General features: G+C 40.0%; 1 protein-coding gene across 5 annotated transcripts in view; it reads right to left on the reverse strand.

Moving 5' to 3' along the window:
• Nucleotides 1–23,322, reverse strand: part of GPC3 (glypican 3) — a 456,076-nt gene that overhangs the window by 413,336 nt on the left and 19,418 nt on the right. For 2 of the 5 annotated variants that reach the window (XM_025371938.1, XM_025371939.1), the window contains one exon: nucleotides 9,865–10,026. The exons of 2 other annotated variants lie outside the window; for them this stretch is intronic. In XM_025371938.1, the coding sequence (XP_025227723.1) occupies nucleotides 9,865–10,026 (162 nt within the window). The remainder of the gene's footprint in view (nucleotides 1–9,864; nucleotides 10,027–23,322) is intronic. One more of the 5 variants, XM_025371940.1, reaches the window with a different exon arrangement.

A 23,322-nucleotide genomic window follows, 5' to 3' on the forward strand; every position in this document is an offset into this window, starting at 1 on the left:
ACTACTTATTCTAATTTTGTGTGAGAGTGTATGTATATATATATGTGTTCATTCAAACATTTACTGAGAGTTTACTGTCTCACCTGGGAACAGAGGGATATGGTAGAATAGACACAAGGCCTATCCACAGAAAGCTCATTCTTTAGTAAAGGATACCCATGTTAATCAAATAAGCATACATACTCATGTACCACTGCAACCTGATGAGTGCTAGAAAGGAAAAGCACAGGTTCCCAGGAGAGGGAAGAAATGCAATCCAATAATGACATTTCAGTTAATTGGGTTCAGAACTATATGCTAAAGAACTTTTACCAAAGGAGAGGAGTGTCATAAGCATAACAATTTCCTTTTAACATTTTTGTTCTCCTTCCTCTCTTGATGTAATCCAGTGGAATCAGTCTCCCTTTGCTGGTTAGATCTAAAGGCTACATTAACTCATTCAGACCACTAGGGGACCATTTAGAAACTGTATACTGTACGGTTTTAAATATACACATACACACAGAGAGAGAAAAGAAAACACACAAAAATGTTACAAGTGGTTATCTCTGAATGATAGGATCATGAGTGGGTATTTAGCACATTTTGACATTAATTATATTAAAACATAAAAAATTATTTTAAAATGTATATATGCCAGATATGTGACATTCATTACTGTAAAGCAAAGATATTATATTTCGCCGGGCGCAGTGGCTCAAGCCTGTAATCCCAGCACTTTGGGAGGCCGAGACGGGCAGATCACGAGGTCAGGAGATCGAGACCATCCTGGCTAACCCGGTGAAACCCCGTCTCTACTAAAAAAATACAAAAAACTAGCCCGGCGAGGTGGCGGGCGCCTGAGTCCCAGCTACTCGGGAGGCTGAGGCAGGAGAATGGTGTAAACCCGAGAGGTGGAGCTTGCAGCAGTGAGCTGAGATCCGGCCACTGCACTCCAGCCTGAGCGACAAAGCGAGACTCTGTCTCAAAAAAAAAAAAAAAAAAAAAAAAAGATATTATATTTCATACATAAGTATGCTTATAAATACACAAGAGGGAATAATAAAAACAATGGGTACCATGCGTTTGATTCCTATGGGCCAGCATAGAGCTGAGTTCTTCACAGCACTCATCTGATTTAATTTTCTTTAATGAATGGCTCAGAGAGAAGTGGCCTGCCCTTGGTCACAAAGAGAGGAAAGGGCAGAGTTGGGACTTAGACACCAGCCTGCCTGAAGCCAGATCACATGGCCATCACACTATGCCCTTTGCTGCCTCCTAGGTGTTTGGCCCTTTCAAGAGAGAAGTCTAAGTGAGAGACTACAGGTGTAGACAAGGAGTCCAGAAAGGCTGGTATCTAATAGGCAATTAATAATTTGAATTTGGCCAGCCAGGCATGGTGGCTCACACCTGTAATTTTAACACTTTGGGAGGCCGAGGCGGGCAGATTGCTTGAGCCCAGAAGTTTGAGACCAGTCAGGGCAACATGGCGAAACCCCATCTCTACAAAAAAATGCAAAAATTAGCCCTGTGTGATGGCACGTTCCTGTAGTCCTAGCTATTCAGGAGGCTGAGGTGGGAGGATCCCTTGAGCCCAGGAGGCGAAGGTTGCAGTGAGTCAAGATAGTGCCACGGCACTCCAGCCTGGGCAACAGAGAGAGAACCTGTCTCAAATAATAATGATAATAATAATAATTTGAGTTTGAGTTTAATTGAGAAAAAGATGTGCACTGATTTACCCAACTCCCTCCTCCGTTCTTCTCCTTGATCAACAGCATGTCTATCTGGAGAATTCATACAGCCAGTCTCCTCCAAGAACCTCTACCCTCTGGTTGGAGTTAATGTCTTCCAACCCCACACTACCATCTTTATGTGAATTTTCATACAAAAATTAGCCAGGTGTGATGGCGGGCGCCTGTACTCCCAGCTACTCAGGAGGCTGAAGCAGGAGAATCGCTTGAACCCAGGAGGCGGAGGTTGCAGTGAGCTGAGATCAGGCCATTGTACTCCAGCCTGGGTGACAGAGCGAGACTCCGTCTCAAAAAAAAAAAAAAAAGAAAAAAATAAGTTACTTTTCTGTTAAACAATGAAACTTCAGCTATAGGGACCCTGAACTTGTACAGCCTGTCACAGAAGAGCCATGAGCATTTTGTATTTTTTATTGTCTTCTTTTTCTTTTTTTTTTTTTTTTGAGACGGAGTCTCGCTCTGTCTCCCGGGCTGGAGTTGCAGTGGCCGGATCTCAGCTCACTGCAAGCTCCGCCTCCCGGGTTCACGCCATTCTCCTGCCTCAGCCTCCCGAGTAGCTGGGACTACAGGCGCCGCCACCTCGCCCGGCTAGTTTTTTGTATTTTTTAGTAGAGACGGGGTTTCACCATGTTCACCAGGATGGTCTCGATCTCCTGACCTCGTGATCCACCCGTCTCGGCCTCCCAAAGTGCTGGGATTACAGGCTTGAGCCACCGCGCCCGGCCGCTTCTTTTTCTTAAAGAAGGTCCCCCAATTATATAAGTTTTGAGCACTACAAAACCTGGATCCACCTGTACTCCCCTTAGAAAACTGCTAAGGTTTTTTCTTACATTTCTCTTAGGATGTCTTGTACCCAAGTTATTTGTATACAAATGTCTGGGTTTCTGAATTTTGATCTACTTGAAGATAGGCATGAGGTAGTTTTTCTCTTTGAATCCCCCACGGTACCTGCCTTTAGACATGCTCAGCCAATGTTTTTTTAATTAAATACAATAGAGTTCCCTTGCAAGGAGGACAGCTAGAATTGAGGAGACTGCTTATGACCATGAGATAAAATACACAGAGGCTGTATAACACATACAGCACTGTTTTAAGGGCACAGGCTATGGAGTTGTACTTCCTGCATTCAGTTCTTGTCTCTGCCATCTACTGGGTGCTACTTTAAACAAGTCACCTAATCTCTTTAAGCCTCCATTTTGTCAGTGATAAAATGAGACTAATGAAAGTACCCACCTCCTAGGGTTGTTGTGAGGTTTAAATGAGATAAGTAAAACACTTGAGAACAGAAAACTTCTCATTCATCTCTCTCCAATACAGTACATGTTCAGAAAGGAGGTTTCTTTTTTTTTTGAGACGGAGTCTCGCTCTGTCGCCCAGGCTGGAGTGCAGTGGCCGGATCTCAGCTCACTGCAAGCTCCGCCTCCCGGGTTTACGCCATTCTCCTGCCTCAGCCTCCCGAGTAGCTGGGACTACAGGCGCCGCCACCTCGCCCGGCTGGTTTTTTTTAGTGGAGACGGGGTTTCACCATGTTAGCCAGGATGGTCTCAATCTCCTGACCTCGTGATCCGCCCGTCTCGGCCTCCCAAAGTGCTGGGATTACAGGCTTGAGCCACCGCGCCCGGCCCCAGAAAGGAGGTTTCTAATCCTCACCCAAGCCCTCAGCTTTCTTCTCTCCATACCAGCCTGCCTACCCCCACCCAGACTCATTCAAACCCTGTCAAAATGCCCCCTAGAGCCTGCATTCTTAATCATTACACTCCATTGCTGAACTGGGAAGCAAGGGAGGCTAAAGGCATGAAACCCAGGTATACATTTGCTGGTAGTCTAGATGTTAGCTGATGGAGCCTGGAACTGAAATCAGAGAGGAACTAAAGTCAAAAGGCATCTGCATATGATAAATGAGATAACTGAGACCCATAGGGGGTCTCAGTTGGAATGTAGGAAAATGACGTGGGAAGGATGCAGGAAGAAATGAGACCTGGTGACTAAAAAGTACAATGAAGGAAAAGGAGCAATACAGGTGCCTCAGCCCCTGGAAGCATCTCAGTCAATAGAAGGAAAGAGGCTTTTAATTTCTATGTTACCACTTCCAGCTTAGAGGGAAATTGTTTCTACCTCCACTCTACTGACAAGAGAATTCAAATCTCTCAAACATATGCTTCATTACTCCAATATCAGGTACTTCAACTCAGTGAGACAGAAAGAAGAGGAGGAACATATGTTTTCAGAAAGCAAACAAATTCCACTTTGGGGGCTGGTGGGGAGGTAGAGAGTAAGCACTCTAGGCAAAAGTGGTGTTTTTCCTGGAAGCTTCTAGAGGGCAGGGACACTGTCCTTTAATGTGCTTTGTTGATCCCACTAGTGAGAAAGGTGGGCAGTGATGATGACAGCAAGAGGAGGTGAGTTCAGAGCCCTGTTAAATCAAGGGCATGAGTTCAGGACCTTGTTCAATCAAGGGCGATGGGCTGGGGTAAAAGAGTTCATCTGCATAATCTCCTCACTTCATGGTTGGCCCCAGAATGGTCTCCGGCTGCACATTGAGTCGTTTTTCTAAGCTCTTTTCATTAAACAGTTTTCAGCCTAATGACTGACTTCTAAATCAATAGAGGGCCCAGGAAAGGTTTATAACTCCCCCAGCCTCTGGCTCTACTAAAGCCACAGAATTTTGAGACCGAATTTAATCCAAAAGTTTTTACTTTAAAACTGAAATGGCTTTAAACACTCAGTTTCCAGTTGGTTTTCCAATAACCCTAATAATTAAAGAATTGCATTTTTAAAAACTTTGTAACCAAAATATGCCTTTGAGTTGGTGCCATAAAAGTCCACTAATTAAAGCCAGCATCTTCTGGGCTCTGATGAGAAATTCACTCTTTTATAATGGGATTACTAGAGCTTTGCTGTACAGATGAGCGGTTTGATTAATAATTTACATTTCTGAGGATATATAACTTCACTCATGGCCGTGGTTTGAGTTCCTAAAATTATTCTATTTAGTTTAATGCTATTATATTTAGCTCTGGCAAATGAATTAAGTTTTGATTAGACATCAATGTAATTATTCTCTCCCATACATTATTTTTAACCAAGAAAGGGTTGTGACAGACTGGCGGGCAGTTAGAGTTGGGGATGCAATGGGGCTCAGCCTGCACAGAGCTGGAGTGTGGGCAGAACTGTCAGGCTAGTCAGGGGGAAAGAATTGTGAAATGGAGAAAAACGGCTCAGTACTCACTTAAAATCCCCACTACATAATAAAAACTAAATTAGCAAATGATTGAATCTCAAAAACATGTTTATCAACATTCAAGCAATTATTGAGTCACATATTAACTGTGAAGGAAAAAAGCTTTGCTTGAATAATGTCCCTAAACAGTTATTTCAAGCAGAAATGACTGGAGAAATTGCTATGAGCTGACAGAAAAGAGTATTCTAACCAAGGTCAATTTTATTTAGGGGGAGTGGGAGAGACAGGAATCTGACAGAAGAGAGTCTAAAAACTGCCAAGAGCTGATGGAAACAGAAAATAAGGGAGAGAAACAACAGAAGAAGCACAGAAACATTGCCCTCCCCCACATTCAGAGATGTCTTTTTCATCTCCACAGAAAGCAGGTAGAAGAAAGCAAGCTTGCCAATACTGAGTGAGGATCAACTGAAGATCTCCAGACTTATACCAACCTTTTCCTCCTCTCTGCCATAACAGTGTGGACCAAAAAATGCAATTAAAATATGGCCTGAACCGACAAACCCTTCCTGATCTAGCCGCTTATTCGTATATGAAATACACCAGATACTAGCCAGAAGAGAAGCTTCAGGAAGCTGAAAAAAGGATTACTCCTGGCAGTATTGACACTTCAAACAGTACAGCTTCACATCCAAGAGTGCATAAAATAAACCCTTTTCTCAAAGAGTGTTTTGCCTAAGTACTCTTTCGTCTGTACACTGGAGCTGTTTGCATATATATCATCTATAAGTGGCAAAAGTTGTTGAACTACATCATGAACTCCAGCCTTGTCGAAGTTAATGTCTGTAATGATAATGCATCATTTATTTGGCACCACCTGGGGTGAAGCGGTCCACATAAATGAGCTGTCTAGATAATGCATGCATATAGTGTTTTACAGTTTTCAAGATACTTTCACATTCATTATTTCTACTTTGCAAAAGTAAGCAGGACTGCAATTTTTATGTCCATTTTGCAGATAAGAAAACTGAGGCTATTGGAATCTAAATAACTGCCCCAAATCATAAAGCTCATAAATGCAGATCTAGAATTTGAACTTAGATTTTCTGACTCCAAGTCCAGTGTTTCTTTCACTGATCTTAAGCACTGAGGAAATTCATTTTAGCCATTTAAAATGGAAATATTAAGAAAAGGACAGTGAATGTAAGTTGAACTTTCCTTATTTACTTGTAACCACACTGTGAACATTGGACCTAATGTAATACAAGAGCCACTGTGGCCTGCAGGAGTATGGTCCTCTATTAAATGTCCCCAAGTGCCACATTTAGTGAGTTCTTGGATCCCCCCCTAGAAAGCCAGAAAATCAAGTGTGTGAAGACTACACATAAACATGGAACAGTAGTAGGCTCTAAGCAAGGACCCAAAAACCTTTCAGATGAGGTGATTTCCTGCTTAACCACTATTTTTCCTTTCTGATGAAGAGAGTTCAAGTTGTGGGATAGGCAACTTCCAAAAAAAGCAAGGTATTGCTGCATATAAAAGAGTCTATTATCACTCAAAGTCAGTGGTACCTTGGGGAAGACTAGAATTATCCAACATCTGGAAAAGACCTGGATGTACCCCAAATATTTCTTGATAGTACAAGGCTGAAAATCATAATAAAATTCTACAAAGAAAATAGAACTCAAGGTTTGAAGGTATAGAGGTGGTAGTGAGATGATGAAAAATTCAGAATTCTATTCCATTTTTCTTCACAAGAACCACAAATTCAACTTCTCAATTTTGTTTTACCTCAAGTACATTCAGAACAAGCAAAGCCATGTCATATGATGGCTCAGAAGAAGCTGTGGCATCAATGAGTTTCCTCGTCTGTAAAATGGAGATAATTACAGTACAGACCTCGTAGGGCTACTGGTAAAATTAAATGAGATAATTATGTAAAAGTAAGCATCATATAGTAGGCACTTAATAAATCTTCACTATTATTATCATCATAATTATTATAAGGTGGGGAGAAGAAAAAGAAAAAGAGAAAGGAAAATCTACTTTTAGTGGAGTTTTTCAGAAAGAATTAATTAAGCAGAAACAAAAAGTGATTGTGCTGCCTCATTTTACTAAGCACATCTAAGTAAATTAAATTTAGGAAACGAGGCAATGCAAAGATTGAAAATAAAGAACAACTTTTTTAAATGCTTCAATCATTATCAAAACAACATTAGCAATAGAGCACTCCAACCACTGTAGCAAAGGGCCCCAGGCACATTTATAAGGGCAAAGGCTTCCTGCAAATGAAGACATCAAATCCAAATCGAGGCAGTAAGGACTGCTCGTGGAACTGTGCACATATTTGCAGAAAGCACTCACTGCTTAAATACCCTCAATGTGGACTAGTGAAGGAATACTAAAGAGATTGTGGATCTAGGCCAAGATCAAGATGAGCTTTCTTCAACTTCATGTGATGAAGAAAATAGCTAGCAAAAGCTGTCATATCAAATTTCATATGAGTGAAGTACTGGCATGGTTTTCTCACTAATTTGGTCTACCAGAATATTGGGGAGGGGATGTATTTTAGGGGAAAAACAATTGTGTCTCTTAATTTCAATTCATTGGAATAATAAACGGTCATAAGAAAGAAAAAAGTGGATGCTCTCTTTTTCTTAGCAATTAATAATACATTATCTTGTAGTGGTCCCCAGTTTGAAGTCCTGTCTCTACAAATGTTTGTTACAAAAGGATTTAGGTGCAATGTCTTCTGCAACACTGTACAAGTGCCTTGAGGTCTGGGATCGTGGTTTATTTATCTTTGTGAGGTTTATTTTTTCTAAAAGTGAGGCAGGAAAAGAATGAGAAGAGGGAGTGAAACAAGATAAAGAATGAATACAGATGGTGACAAGGTAAAGGGCACTAGCAATAATGAGCTCAGACATCATTTCATTGTCTCCAAGTTCCTTTGCTAGGGTTGTCCTTCTGTCTATCCCCACAATTCAAGAAAGTGTATGTGTGTGTAAGTGAGAGAGAGACAGAGAGAAAGGGAGAGAGAGATACAATTAGTAGATGCTGCTCCATTTTCTACCCTCTGTTCGCAGTACTAGTATTCAGCCTCCAAGCTACAGCAGGCTTATCTGGAAGCTAATCCAACTAAAATGTTGTCAGAACTTCTTTTCTCTCCTAGTCTCACATTTTTGCAGATCTAGAAAACACAGTATGCAAAGTGCAGAACTGGACAGAGGTGTAAATACTGACAGCCCAGGCCCTCAGATAGATAACCATGTCAGCTACTATGCATGTTAAAATACCAGTATGATCACTCTACCACTCCGCTCCAATCAGACAAGGATTATAAGGTAACATCTGTGAGCTTGGATATTCTGGGAATTAAACAAATCACTAATACTCTGTTCTAAAAAGGGACCTTGATTCCCCAAAGAGTAAGACTCAGCTCTCTGCTTCAACTCAATTCTCATGTCACATCATTTCTTCTCACCCCACTTTCATCCAACAGATCAACTCCAAAACCAATCTAAGAAGTTCATGAATGCTACATGTATTTTTAAAATCTGCCTAAATTATTCATTCTATCACCAAATTGTTAGTCTCAACAAACTCTTCACAAGAGTTTGACTGCATAAATAGGTTAACAAATACTTCAAGCTTATATGTTATATTTCATATAATCAACCTAACATCCCCTGAGGCTTTGACCCAAGAAACTGTTGTGAATGTAGGCTTTATTCACTAATCTAAACAATTTTCTTAGCTAATTCTAAAGATTTCATTCTAATACAAAAATAAGCTATAATCAACCCACCTTATAATTCAAAGAGGTTAATTCTTGTAACAGTGTCATAAATCTCAAGCTTTGCTATGTCAGGCAGTCAGAGTGTTATTTTTCTATCTGACCTCGATACTCCCTTGGTGAGGCAAGAAAAAGGTGGCTGATTCCCTCTGCTTGAAGAACGATAGAAGAAAGCTCGATAATTAATTAATTACTAATTAATTGTGGATATCCATAATTAATTTTCCCAGTCACAGGAGACAGCCTATGGGGATAGTTAAAAGAATAGACTCTAAGAGCCATGCCACCTGGGTTCAAATCCTGCCTTTGCCATTTATTTATTAATTTTGGGGCCTTGAGCAAGTTACTTAATCACTCTGTGCCTTAGATTTCCATCGACAAAATAAGGATACTAATATGTACTCATAATTACATTGTGAGGATTAAAAGAATGAATACATGTAAACCACTTAAAAGAGTACCTAGTACATGGTGCCATATAAGTGTTTGCTATCATCACCACCACCACCAACTCCATCATCATCATCATCTTCCTAGCTGGGTGTTAGAATTGAGGGAGGTACTCCCCATCCTGCTATGATAGTCCTACAAGTTAGCAAGGAGAAGTGTCATTTCCTACCCATTCTGGCAATGCCACAACAGCTTCTTTCGCAATCATTCACAGGCATGGTAAGAAGTGAGAATCACAAAGAGAGGAGAGGTCACCACTCACACAAATGGGAAAATGCTGGGCCAATAAGCCAGTGTCTGCCTCTTAAATGGAAATGGTCCTAGTGGTCAGAAGGAGTTCACATGTGTCCCACAAGCATCTGACTCATTCCTGGAGAAAACCAGGCTCAGTATTTAAGGAAACTTTTTTGCTTTTGAACCCAGCTGAGATAAAATATTATTTATTCTTTCTGTAGAGATTTATAACCTTTATATACAGATAAATAGAATGTCCTTGAACAATGATTTTTTGACAATACTCACCTTTCCAAAGATTGAAATGAAGCTTCTCTGAAAATGTGATTTTTTAAACCAGAATTTCTCACTAGGAGGTTTTTAATATCAAGCATTAATGCTGGAATGGTAATTTATAAATTATACTTAGCATTTGAAAGCCCAGTGCCCAAATAATGATGCCATTGAGCAGCACATCTAAAATAATCCCCAGAACTCACCTTGGAAAACTGCAGCATTCTGAATAATTAAGAACTTGAGCTCCATACTTGCAGACTGAAGCAGCTGTTCCATGTTCAATCGTGCTGTTAGTTGGTATTTTTCTTCCATCTTTCTTGAGCAGCATGTTGGGCCCTTAGGGAGACATACTTGCAAATCTGATCCTGAAACAAACAAGGTTTTCATGTTTCAGTAAGCAGGATCTCTCTCACACCCACACCCACACCACCCCCCGCCATACACAAACACACACACACACACACACACACACACTCTCACACATGGCAAACAGGGCAAACAATGCATTTCTTTTGAGACACAGTAAAATTTTGATTATTCAAAATTGTATTTCATCTTAACTAATCCCTGCTTTCTCCCAATTGTCCTTATGGCTGACTCTTTTTGAATAACCATCAGAATTAATTGCCTAGGTTTGACTCATAAATTCTGCATAAACTAATTTATAGCACCAAAAACACATCATTGAACACCGATATTTAATTTGTCTTTTGAAAGATCAATCTTCACTCCTATAATTTATTTTTCCTCATTATAATATATGAATGAGAAGACAACCAAGAAACAATTTTCAAAATTCCAGTTATGATTTCCAACCCAATATTGCTTTTCAGGATAAATGATCAAAACATCAATATCATATCAAAGCTGTGTTGTTGCTGTGTTAACTAAAGGTCTGAAGTAAGACACAGGTATTCAACAAATATTTATTAGGTGCCTACTATATGCCAAGCACTGTGGTTATAACAGTATACAAAGCAAAGTCCCTGCCCTCATGGAACTTACATTCTGGGAGACAGCAAACAAACAAAAATAGAAACATAATGTCAAAAGGTGACAAATACTATAGAGAAAGTAAAACAAAGTAAGGAAAGGAAAATGAACTGTGGTATATCTATAAAATGGAATTCTATTTAGCCATAAAAAGGAATGAACCATTAATGCATACTACTTTAGGGACAAAACTCAAAAACAATATGCTATGTGAAAGAAGCCAGATCAAAAAGAAGCACACACTCTATGGTTCCATTTATATAAAAGTCTAAAAAATGGAAACTAATCTAGAGTGACAGAAAGCAGTTCAGTGGTTGTTAAGGGGGGATGGTGGGCAGGAGGGGTAGGAGAAAGGGTGTATAAAGAGTAGTGGGGAAACTCCAGGGAGTGATAGATATGTTCATTATTTTGATTGTGGTAATGGTTTCATGGGTGTATATGCGTGTCAAAATTATCAACTTGTACCCTCAAAATATGTACGGCTTATTATATATCCATTATGCCTCAATAAAGGTGTCAATTGTTTTATTTATTTATTTATTTATTTTTATTTTTCTTGAGATGGAGTCTCACTCTTGTTGCCCAGGCTGGAGTGCAGTGGCACAATCTCAGCTCACTGCAACCTCTGCCTCCTGGGTTCAAGCGATTCTCCTGGCTTGTTTTTAATTTTTAAAAAGTAAAGTAAGGAAGACACAGAATGCAATGATTGCGGAGACTATTCTGTTTTGTATATGGTAGTCAGGGAAGGCTTCTTCCATAAGGTAACGTTTGAGGAGAGATGAGGGAGGTGAGTGTGAATCCCACGATTTTATATCCTCCACCAATACTAGCAAATATTAGGGCTCGGTGAATATTAAGACCAATCTCCCTCCTCTCTTCAACTCCTGTCTTATTCAAACTCTTTCTTTCTTTCTTTCTCTTTCTTTCTTTCCTTCTTCCTTTCCTTCCTCCTCTCGTCTCCTCTCCTCTCCTCTCCTCTCCTCTCCTTTCAGATGGAGTTTCGCTCTTGTTGCCCAGGCTAGAGTGCAGTGGTGCTATCGCCGCTCACTGCAACCTCCACCTCCTGGGTTCAAGCAATTATCCTGCTCAGCCTCCCGAGTAGCTGGGATTACAGGTGTCTGCCACCACGCAAGGCTAATTTTTTTGTACTTTTAGTAGAGATGGGGTTTCACCATGTTGGGCAGGCTGGTCTCAAACTCCTGCCCTCAGGTGATCCACCCACCTCGGCCTCCCAAGTGCTGGGATTACAGGCATGAGCCACTGCCAAACTCTTTCTCCAATTAGCATTTGTTGATCTCCTTCTGTGGTGGCTGTGAATATGGGCATCTCAGATCTTCTACTGTGGGGAATGTAATTGACTAAGGGTCCCAGCTGCTGCCCTTTGAATTCACCACCACATTGTACCTAAGCCACATTCCCTGGGGGCTGCTCTCAGCCAATGATTGAGCATGGCAAAGATACTGAGCATGACAAAGTCACGTAACACAGGACTTTGCTCACAGGGAACTTTGACTTAAAGACTCCCTGTTGACCCTGCCAAACTTTCTTAAAACAGCACTGCAGTCTAAGATTCCTCCTACTCAAACTTCTGTTCTTTCCTCTCTCTTCCACAAGGGTCAGACCTGCACCATGGTCTGATGGCTTTTCTGGCCTCCTTCAGCTCCCTCCTCATTTTCCTTCATAAGTGTTTTACCCCGATAAATCCCTTGCACATCTATTCCATATTGGATTAGATATGAATCCAACTGGCATCTGCTTCTCAGAGTACCCAATCTAACATACCTTCTATATGCCAGGCACTGTGCTACATGCTGGAGGTACAACTTTGAACAAGAGAAATTTAATCCCTTCTCCAAAGAAGCTCACTGTCTAAAGGGACTAGCAGAGATAAATAGCTAGTACATAGTAAATGAGTGCAATAAAGCAAACTAACAAGGTAGAATGAAAAAAAAAATCTGTATATGGGATGTAAGGATGACTCCCCTAAAGTTTTATAAGGTTCTCAGAAAAGCAAGTTTCAATAAATCTTACTGAAGTCATACTAGAAAACATATTCAGACATTTTAGACAGCTTTTCAATAACTGGAGGTTTTATTTTTTAAAAAAAGGAGGGGAGACTAGTTAGCCCTAAGTCACCAGAAAATTTATTTTTATTACAACATCTTATTTCCCTAGGAATTTCAGTTGATCATGTCCTTAATTTATGTGTCCAGATTTTCTTAATTTAGGAACAAAATTCATCAAGTTTTGCCTCACATGACATCACTGCTGGGGTCTAGGGTATTGACTCCAAGCTCTCCACTTCACCCTTCTCAAGGGATCTGCTGACAAAAGCAGTAAAGGAGATCACAGATAATACATATCACCAAACCGAACACAGCACTGTAATTTATAGTACTAGATGGAAAAGTGATATTTAATGTCAAAATACAATTTGGGGTCTGGAGACATAGAGTTCAGATTTATCTCCTATAAATGTCAATCTCATATACAAGCCTTAGACTGATTTTCAATACGGTCTAAGCTTAAAACTTTATGATTATCTTCAGAAAAAGTACAGAAACAGCTAGTTCTTGCTCACTGTGTTCTTACTACATGAAGTTACAAAATGTAATGCTATTCTAGGAACAGGAACTGATACGGTTTACTGGACCAAGAAGGGAAAGAGTCCCCTTGTGTAAGAGTGGCTAATCTAAATTTAAACAATGCTGGTTGGGAAAAATATGTAGAATGAAAAATCCTATGTGGCAGGTACTTTCACATACAAAGTTCCTGTTCATCTAGCAGGGCTTTATTTACTTTCTTGGTAAACCAATGCCTAAGTAGTACATGTGCAAAATATCATATTTAAATAAGTTCATAAAATTAATTGTTATAGATAAAATCCTTTGTGTTTCTAAATCTGCATTGACAATGACTTCCAGTTTTCAGGAATGGTTGAGTTTATTTGGCAGTGTAACTGTTAGTACTGGTCCTATTTCCAACAGTTCTAGGTCAAATAAAAGGGCTCAGCTCTTTTCTCAGTGAAGTGCTATGAGTGGTTCAGATTTTAGAAGGTAACAAGTTGTTGCTTGATGTACCTACATGGGTCGGGGAATGACTCTTTGAATTACCATGACACCAGTTTGGTTTGCCTTTGATATGATAATTCATATAGTAATTTAGAGCTTGCATATAGTATGTCTCTTCCCTGAGTTGGGCAAGTCTCATCATTTTATAAACTCCCACCACCTGAAGAATCAGTTAAGTCAAAAATCTTTAAAAGAATAAAACTTCAAATGAGAACTTTTGGGAAAACATGTCAGATGTCATGAAGAAAGGTATATGTTATATCCAAATATAAGTGGATATGTTGCAATATTTACCCTCCTTCCCAGTTATTACTGCTTGGTTAATCAGTGAACTGGTACAATTGATCTATGGGCTAAAAGTCAGCCATATATTTAAGGAAATAAAACACCCATAAACTGATTAAGAATTCAGAATTTCCAAACCAGGAAGAAGAGAAATACATGCCAAAGGAAAAGATATTTTGTATTAAGTAAATTTCATATAAATTTCAGTAAATTTGACAGCCCAGCTTTTAAGAAAAGCCCCATTGCAAGACAGCATGAGGAACAAAGAAGCCTAGGCGAGCTAGACATGCCTAAATGAAATGACAATAATGAAATATAACTATTTCAATGTATGGACATGTGCATGAAAGAAATAAAACAGAAAGAACACAGAAAACAGAAAGAAACAGAAAAAGAATTTAGAGGGAATCCTCATCAAGTAAACAAAGAATTAGCCTGAGAACTGAATCCCAAATGGAATGAAAAAAAGTAAAACCAAAAGCAGATGACTAAGGAGATAAGCCAAGAACTGGTACGTACTTGCATGAGTAAAAGCAGAAAGGTAAATTCAAGAAATAAGATGCCACCTACAAAAGACATACTAAATACAAAAGCACTCTTTAAATATACGAGGGACAAAGGAAAGTTAAAAGAAAATAACCCCTTTATTAGATATAAGGGACAAGTAATCGTGGAGCCCAGCTATCAAAGAGGGGTTCTCTTATCATTATTATTATTATTATTATTGTAAAAATGGAATTCAGCTGGGAAAAGGGAATAGAGGCAAGCAATATAGCCTGGGATGGAGATAAGGAGAAGACTTAGCAATTGACTATTCAAATGAGCCAGAAATGTTCAGCTCTTTAGGGCTTAATAACTTGCATTCCCAGACGCTAAAAAAATTAACTGAAGTCATTACATGGCTGCTAGTTCCCATTTACATTGAAGGATTAAAAAGTACCTTCATGCTATAATCTCCTCTCCTAGACTGTAAGTTCCTGAAGAGCAGAGAATCACTCCCATCTCCTTTAGGATACTCCTTCGCTCCCATTCAGCCCTGTGCACACAGTGTTGAATTAATGAGGGCTGCAGATTGAGAATACTAACAAAGAACTTTGTGTCTGTCTGTATCTAAGAAGAGCGAGTGGAGGCTGGGTGTGGTGGCTCACACCTGTAATCCCAGCACTTTGGGAGGCTGAAGTGGGAGGACCCCTTGAGCCCAGGAGTTTGAGACCAGCCTGGGCAACACAGTGAGACTCCATCTCTATAAAATATATAGTTTTTAAATGTAGCCAGGCACGGTAGTGCATGCCTGTGGTCACAGTTATTCGGGAGGCTGAGGAGGGAGGATCACTTGAGCTCAGAGGTCGACGCTGTAGTAAGCCATGATGGCACCACTGCACTCCAGCCTGGGCAACAGAGTTAAGACCCAGTCTCAAAAAAAAAAAAAAAAAAAAAAAAAAAAAAAAAAAAAGATAAAAAGAAAAAAAAGAAAAAATATCAAGTGGAGGCACCTGTACACTTAACTTCAATCTTGGAAAAATATTTTAAAATACCAAAAAAGTAAACTACCAATAGCCTGGCCAACATGGCAAAACCCCATCTCTACTAAAAAAAAAAAAAAATTAGCCAGGCATGGTGGCATGCGCCTGTAATCCCAGCTACTCGGGAGGCTGAGGCACGAGAATTGCTTGAACCCAAGAGGCGGAGGTTGCAGTGAGCCAAGATCGGGCCACTGTACTCCAGCCTGGGAGACAGAGTGAGACTTTGTCTCAAAAAAAAAAAAAAAAAAAAATTCCGAACATCTTGAAGATACAATAAATAGATGTTTCGCTTGAATGAACTATGATGTAATTTATTACTAATTATTTTAAGACAACTTCTCACATACATTGGGTCCAGTTTTGGGTCATATAAGTAAAAGGAGATATTTGAGCTATGGAAGCTTTTTCTCTGGGGGATTACTCCACTCCTAGAGGCCAACCACAGATGGTCCACAGAAGGCTCTCTCCTGAGGCATACTCTTGTGACAGAAGATCTTTTCAAGCCTGACTACCTGTGGCTTGGCCTTCTTGACCTCCATCACAGGCTCTTTCCTTTGGGCCTACTTCTTGCTCTTTGTTGGCTCCATTTAAATATCTGACCTTTTAGACTGCTCCTGGTTTTCTTTAGCCACCTCCCCCAGGAGTGGGACTTCAGCTGCTCTTTGCCATGAAGTCCTATGCTTACCACATTCACTTGTAGACCCCATTCCAGGCTTAATCCCCATCCATACTTGGAAGAGGAAAGCCAACAGTGGGTATGGGGCTGTTTAAATGTGTCAGTTCTATTGGATTTTATTCCAAGTCAGCATTAATGGCTCCGAGGTTAGCATCATCACAGGCACTAGTAGGCAGCAAATAACAAAACACTTATGACTCCTCAGGTCAAGTTGCTTACAATTTAAGCCTAGCCCTATCACTTGCTAGCTGCACAAGCAAGGGTAGGTTATTCAACCTCTACCTGACTTTTTACCCTTATCTATAACATGGGATCATCAATAGTACTTAACCTTATAGAGTTATTATAAAAAGTGAGATTATGCATGTGAAGCTCTTTGTCTTTTTGATACAAAGTAAATATTCGATATGTATTAAAAGTAAACCAAAGATAAATTCATGCTGAGAGACTAGACTTTCACACAAAATAATAGCTAGAGAACAGTAAAAGTTGGTATATGGTTATGTGACAAAATATGCAGTATATGTTCTGAGGTAGAAGAAATAGTCTACATTCTAATTAGGTTAGTGGTTACATGGGTGTACACATTTGTCAAAACTCATTGAACTCTTCACTTAAAATGAGTGCATGTTATTGTTTGTAAATTATATCTCAATAAAGTTGACTTTTAAAATACGTGATATAGACAACATTTGCGGATAAGGGAATGCTTACCAGAGGCTCTAGGGGTCAAAGAAGACTTCCAGGAGAAGGCGAGGCTTGAGGTAGACCACAAAGAATGGAAAATATGTGGAAAGGCCAATGGGTGAAATGTGTTTGGAAACAGTGGAATAATGGGGCAAAGCTAACATAACTGGAGACAGGCTAGACCCTAGGGCGTAATAGCTTATCAGGTAAGACAGGCTCAAATTTGAAGGGCCTTGAATGCAGGCAGAGGCCTGTGGGCTTGACTCCTAGGCAGTAATGGACCACTGGAGGTTCTCAAGCAGAGACATAATATGATGAAGAGTGCTGTTTAGGAAGATTAGTCATATAGCTTGAAATTGGGAAATGGACTAAATAATCCCTCAAGGTCACTTCCAGGTCTCTGATTCTCTAATTACCTTTATTATGTTCTATATGTTGGTTATTTTACTAGACTGCAATTTTAGTTAATGACTACAAATTGTCAAAAATCACATTAAAGAACAGAAGAAATATTAATGTAGACCTTGATCCTTACACTTTTCTAAGAGCAGATAAAGCATATTCAAACAGCAACAGAAGAGAATGAATCGTCAGGGCTCAGTAACAATGAAAATTGAAATCTTTTCTATATATATATGATGATTTGACACATTTCATTGCCAAGGTCTGCTTTACGAATGGCAGATTATATTCTTTGCTAACAAAGGTACTTTGTGCTGAAAATAATAATGCAATGTTATCACTAAATTAATATTAAACAAAGGAATTAATGATATCCCAAACTGGTTGCTTCATGACTTATAGGGAAAATAATAGATGCCTAATAAAATCATTCAAAGGATTAAGTGCAGATTGCTCTACTAATGAACCAAAAAAAGCCATAACAGGCATTTTTTAAAAGGTATTTTTTTTAAACGCAGGACAAGTCAATTTGCCATCCAAAAATATGAACTAATTTCCTTAGCATATAATAGTGACATGCTATTAGAATGAGGTCCTTTCCCCTAATTAATCATTATCTAAATCAAATCTTACATGCTCATTTAATTTCTCAATAATCAAGATAGGAATACAGATGAAAGAAATGGTTGCATTAAAAACCGGTGGGGAAAGTGATGATTGCTGGTGAAAGAAATCATCTTAGGGAACCCAGCTGAAGGTTACCCTTCTGTTATTTAGCCTGTAAGAACATGACCTTGCAGAAGGTGCACCTGGGTATCAGGAGCTCAGACTTTAAATCAAAGATCGTGCCTGGAGCCACCATGGACTCTGCCTCTGTAAAAGGCAGGCCAAAATGTCGCTACCACACTGGAGTACTGGGAGTTTAAAGCAGCCCTGGAGATAAGCCATTCTCTAAAGCCCGAGAATTAAAGAATGAATTACCTTTATCTCTACTGCCAACTGTCAATTAACTGCCTATCATTTCATGCCCAGTAAAGGTTGAATCCCCAGATCACTACACTCTCCCATAAAGAGGTTCTTTCTGGACCACATTCTCAACCAGTGGTCAACATGTGCTCTGAGAATACAAATTCACTGATTATATCCAGCTTGCCAAAGTGGTGAACAATTCATTCATCCAACATTTACTGAATGCCTACTTTGTGCCAAGGACTATGCCCAGCCCAAGGAATATAATAATGAACAGGACATGGTCCCTGCCCCAGAGTTCATGAATTGGTGTAGAAAATGGGCTCTCAAATTAACTAGAAACCTTTCACTCATTCTGGATACCTCACTCACACCCTCATCTGCTATAGCCAAATGTCACCAAATGCTACTGATTTTGCTTTCTAAATGTCATCCTTCCCCTCCTTTCCATTGCTGCCTCATCACCTCACCTTCTTTCACTTGGACAACTAACAACAGCCTCCAAACTGGCCTGCCTGCCTCTATACCCTCCTCCACCCAACTCCCAGAGAGATATTTCTAAAGTACATATCTGATTATGTCATTCTATTTCTTTTAAAACCTCCAAGAAAATGGAGTAAGGGCACAGGGGTGTGAAAGTGGGTGGCATCTTCAGGCACTGCCAAGAAACCTGGCAAGGCTAGAGGGAAAACTGAAGTGGTGGAGAGTGGCAGAAGCCAGATGACAAGGAGCTATGTGAACCCTGCTACAAGATGACTACTTGTTATCTTTGGATTGGATTCCCACGGGAAAGAATGTTTATGGGAGCAGAAGGAGATGAACTCCAAAAACTTTATATCCATTGAATTCCCATGGAACTCTCCAGTCTTTATAAAGACACTTCTCACACTCTGTAAATTGCAACGAAGTTATATATGCATGCCTTATTTCCACTAGATTTAAGTTCCTTGAGGGAAGGACCCTTGACTGATTCATCTTTGAATCTCAAGGGGCCCATTGTAATTTGGGCTTGATGTTCTCTCCTTTCACTTGGAGGTAATGTCACAACTTCAAGAGAGTTCAGTTTAAAAGGAGCTGGGTCAGATTAATTGATGCTACTAGAGCAACTTTTAGAAAAGCGAAAGTATTCACACACATACACACACATCATTGATTATTTAGATGAGGGGAAACACCCTAATAAAAAGAAAACTGGGTTGGAGAACAATGCCAGCTATGCTGGAGTTGGGATGCAGAATCTTTTAGTTTAGAATTCTGCCAGAGGGACTAAGCTAAGGCAATTTTCCTGCCTCCCCTAGTCACTTCTTCACTAATTGTTATTCTACTCAGATAAGTAGCTGAGATCCTGTCTTTCAGAAGATGTATAATTTTTATTTTTCAGATACAATCTTTAAATATGCAGACCTGAGGCATAGTTGAGAATTTCAACACCTTAGGTCCAATCTAAGTGCAAGGTCCCTCCCCCCCATGTATGAAATCACATCAGAGAGAAAAGAGCTCTTCCCTATCAAAGCTAAAATGTTATTATCTGCTCTGCTACCAAATCAGCTGTGTGACTTAATCAAGTGTGTTCCCAAATCTGGGCCTGTTTTCCTCAAAGGGATTGGACTAGCAAGTCTAAGTTTCCCAACTGTAGGGTAATCAATATTCACTGAGCCCATTCTCAACTGGGCATTGGGAGGACACAAAAGAAGCAAAGGACTTGCTTTTGCCCTTTTAGGAAGGTTTTGTCAATATCACTTGAATACACATGAATACGGAGATGGGGCTAAGGCAAAGACCAACAAGATGGCCTTTATAGCACTGTATCCCGAGTAATAACCACATGTCCTTTTGTATATATACCCCTGTATCTCCAGAGGCCAACCAATGGCAGATATCCTCCTGATGGATGGCATGCAGTGGCAAAGGGAAAAACTCTGAAATCACACCAGAATGTGAACCTCAACTTGGCCACCCACTTAGCCGTGTGATCTTAGGCAAGTTACTTAATCTCTGAGCCTCAGCTTCCTTACCTATGAAATGGAGACAATAACACCTACTCTCAAGGTGGTTGTGAGAATTAAATTAAACTCTTATTTAATGTTTTCCAAACACATGCCTCCATTTCCTGCTTCCCCGTTTTGCTCATGCTTTTCCTGTCTCTGGAGTGCTCTTTCCCTAGCTTCAGCTATTAAAATCTTCTCATCCGTAAGGTCTCTCTCAAGTGTCTTTCACGTTTTTTCCCCCTCCCTTCCAAACGAACTCTTTGAGCTGCTATCTCTCAGAATTTTCAGTACACTTTGTACTTCTCTAAAAATGTGTTTTGCAATCTAGGTTTTGTAGTCATTGGTGTACCTTTCTTATCCCTACTATTAAGTTGTAGGTTTCTGTGGGCAAGAGCTATATTTTGGCCATCTCTGTATTCCCTGACATGGCATAGTGGTTCAGTACATAGTACACACTCAATAAATGGTTGTTAAATTAATGAACAAATATTAGTCAACAATGACAGCCTACTTCCTATACATAGTAATCTCCCTGTCTCTTGAGGCTTTCAGGCATAATTTGGGTAGCAATATCATATACCACAGAATGGACTCCTACACTAGGTAGGAGGCTGAATCTGATGAACCCCAGGGTTCCTTTCTCTCTGTTTCCATGAAGGCCACACTCTAACTCACTAATCTCTTGACACACCACAGTTGTCACTGGTATGCTCTGATAATGAATCGGAAGAGAGATGCCCCACAGCCATAAATGTTAGAACTGGTCTTTTGGTCATAAACAAGTGTGACAGCATTTCTTCAGAGAATATTTCATCTGTGAAAACTCTATATTTACCACTTTACATGCAAGTTGTACCTAAAACTCAGTATTCCTGAATCTAAAAAGACTTTTGCCTCACAGATGTTTCTGACTTCTAAAATTCCCTGTAGCTGATATTTCAGCAAACCACAAAGACCAGGTGAAAAGCTGCAGTAGATTGCAAGTGCACCACCGCCTTGATCCTACAGATCCCGCAAAAAGGTTTTTCAGGTGCATAATAAGCAACAATTGCCTTCCCATGGCAAAAGTGCTTAGAAAAAATATTATATTTTTTCAGAAAAAAAGTCCAACAAGAATGATGAGGTAAGACCTAAAGCCCATGGTGAAATGGCTTAACCAAAGTAGTAACTCACCAATGATGACATATTTAGACATTAATAGGCAGAAACATTTAGGTCAGGTAGAGGGGGAAAGAGTGTATTAGTTTCCTAGGGCTTCCATATCAAATTACCTCAAATTGGGTGGCTTAAAACAACTGAAATTTATTCTCTCACAGCTCTGGTGGCCAGAAGTAAAGTTGTCTTGTTTCAGACCTCTTCTTCTGATCCAGGGACTTGGTTAAGAGTCATTGTTTCAGACCTCTTCTTCTGATCTTGTTCAGAACTCTTCTGTCTCAGAACTCTTCTTCTGATCCAGTGACTTGGGTAAGTCATTTTATTTCCCAGGTCCTCAATTTAACCATTTAAAAAATGAGTTAACAGTAGTTGCCACCCACATCCCCCTCAGGAAGCACACTGACATTTTTGACACTTTACAACTAACTTTAAGATTTCTTCAAACAAGTTCCTCCTTACAGTAGAGAGTTCTGGTAAACTGGTATGATTCAGAAAGCCCCAGAAAGCTCTTCTCTATATGGTGGGTTGAATGGTGTCCACCCCACCCCTGCTCCCCCAATATATGTCCATGTCCTAATCCCTGGAACCTGTAAATGTGACCTTATTTGGAAAAAGCGGTCTTTGCAGATGTAATTAAGGATCAGGCTAGAGATCTTCCTCCAGCACAGGACAGAAGGAGTAGAGGGGAGGGAGGCAACCCAGAACACCTGGATAGGACTGGGCTGGAGAGGTGTCAATCCTCCTGGATTATCTAGGTGGATCCTAAATCCAAAGACAAGTGCCCTTATAAGAGACACACATAGGAGAGATACAGGAAGAGTAAAAGGCCATGTGAGGATGGAGGCAGAGATTGGAATGATACAACCAGAAACCAAAAAATGCCTGGAGCCACTAGAAGCTGGAAGAGGCGAGGAATGATTCTGAGAATCTGTGGAGAGAGCACAGCCCTGCTGACCCCTTGATTTTGGACTTCTGACCACGAGAGCTGTGAGAGAATAAATTTCAGTTGTTTTAAGCCACCCAATTTGAGGTAATTTGATATGGCAACCCTAGGAAACTATTACACTCTCTTTCTTCCTCTACCCAACCTAAATGCTTCTGCCTAATAATATCTAAATGTTTCATCATTGCTGAGTTACTACTTTGGTTAAGCCATTTCGTCAGGTGTTGTCTTCATGTATTATACTCTGTGAGTAATGCCCTCATACCTCAGGCTAAAGACTTTACTAGGAATCTTCCTCTAGCACAGGACAGAAGGAGGGGGTGGGGCGGCGGGCCGGAGAGGCAATCCAGAACACCTGGATAGTACTGGCGAAATATTAAAAAGGAGGGAAAGATCAAGAAAAAGATAAACAGGGGCCAAAACCAAATTTTCTGTAAGGTCAGCTCTGAGGAAGTAATATTAACAGAGGCCGAATATTACTTTAACAGCCATAGTCCCATATAATAAGAAGGAAAAGGTCTTGTAGAAGCAAAAAATACTAATAATATTGTCTTCGTTGGCCCATATTCCAGAAAGTCTGTTAGAAGAATGCTCAGGCCAATCTAAAAGCCTCATTCTCACTGCTCAAAGGCATTTCTTTTGTTACGCTTACCAAATTAGGCATATTTTGAATACATGAAAAAAAAACTGTTTCAAGCTATTAGCAATTGAATAATCACAAAGGGAGCTAGGCAATAATGAAAGATGAAGATCCGTCTGGGCCTCCAGCACAACTCTGAATTTGGTATGAGCTTCTCTTCACATTCCCCCGTCCTGGTCTTCAGCATTCCTGGAGATGTTGTTTAACAAGCTCCCAGGCAAATCTTTCCGATGCCCAATTGCCCTTACTGTTAAGATGCTTCTCCTAGCTCTAATGGCTAACTTAAATTTCAGTTTCAAGCCATTGCACCTTGTAATTACATTCTCAGC

The sequence above is a fragment of the Theropithecus gelada genome, chromosome X, assembly GCF_003255815.1.
Source record: "Theropithecus gelada isolate Dixy chromosome X, Tgel_1.0, whole genome shotgun sequence".
NCBI lineage: Eukaryota > Metazoa > Chordata > Mammalia > Primates > Cercopithecidae > Theropithecus > Theropithecus gelada.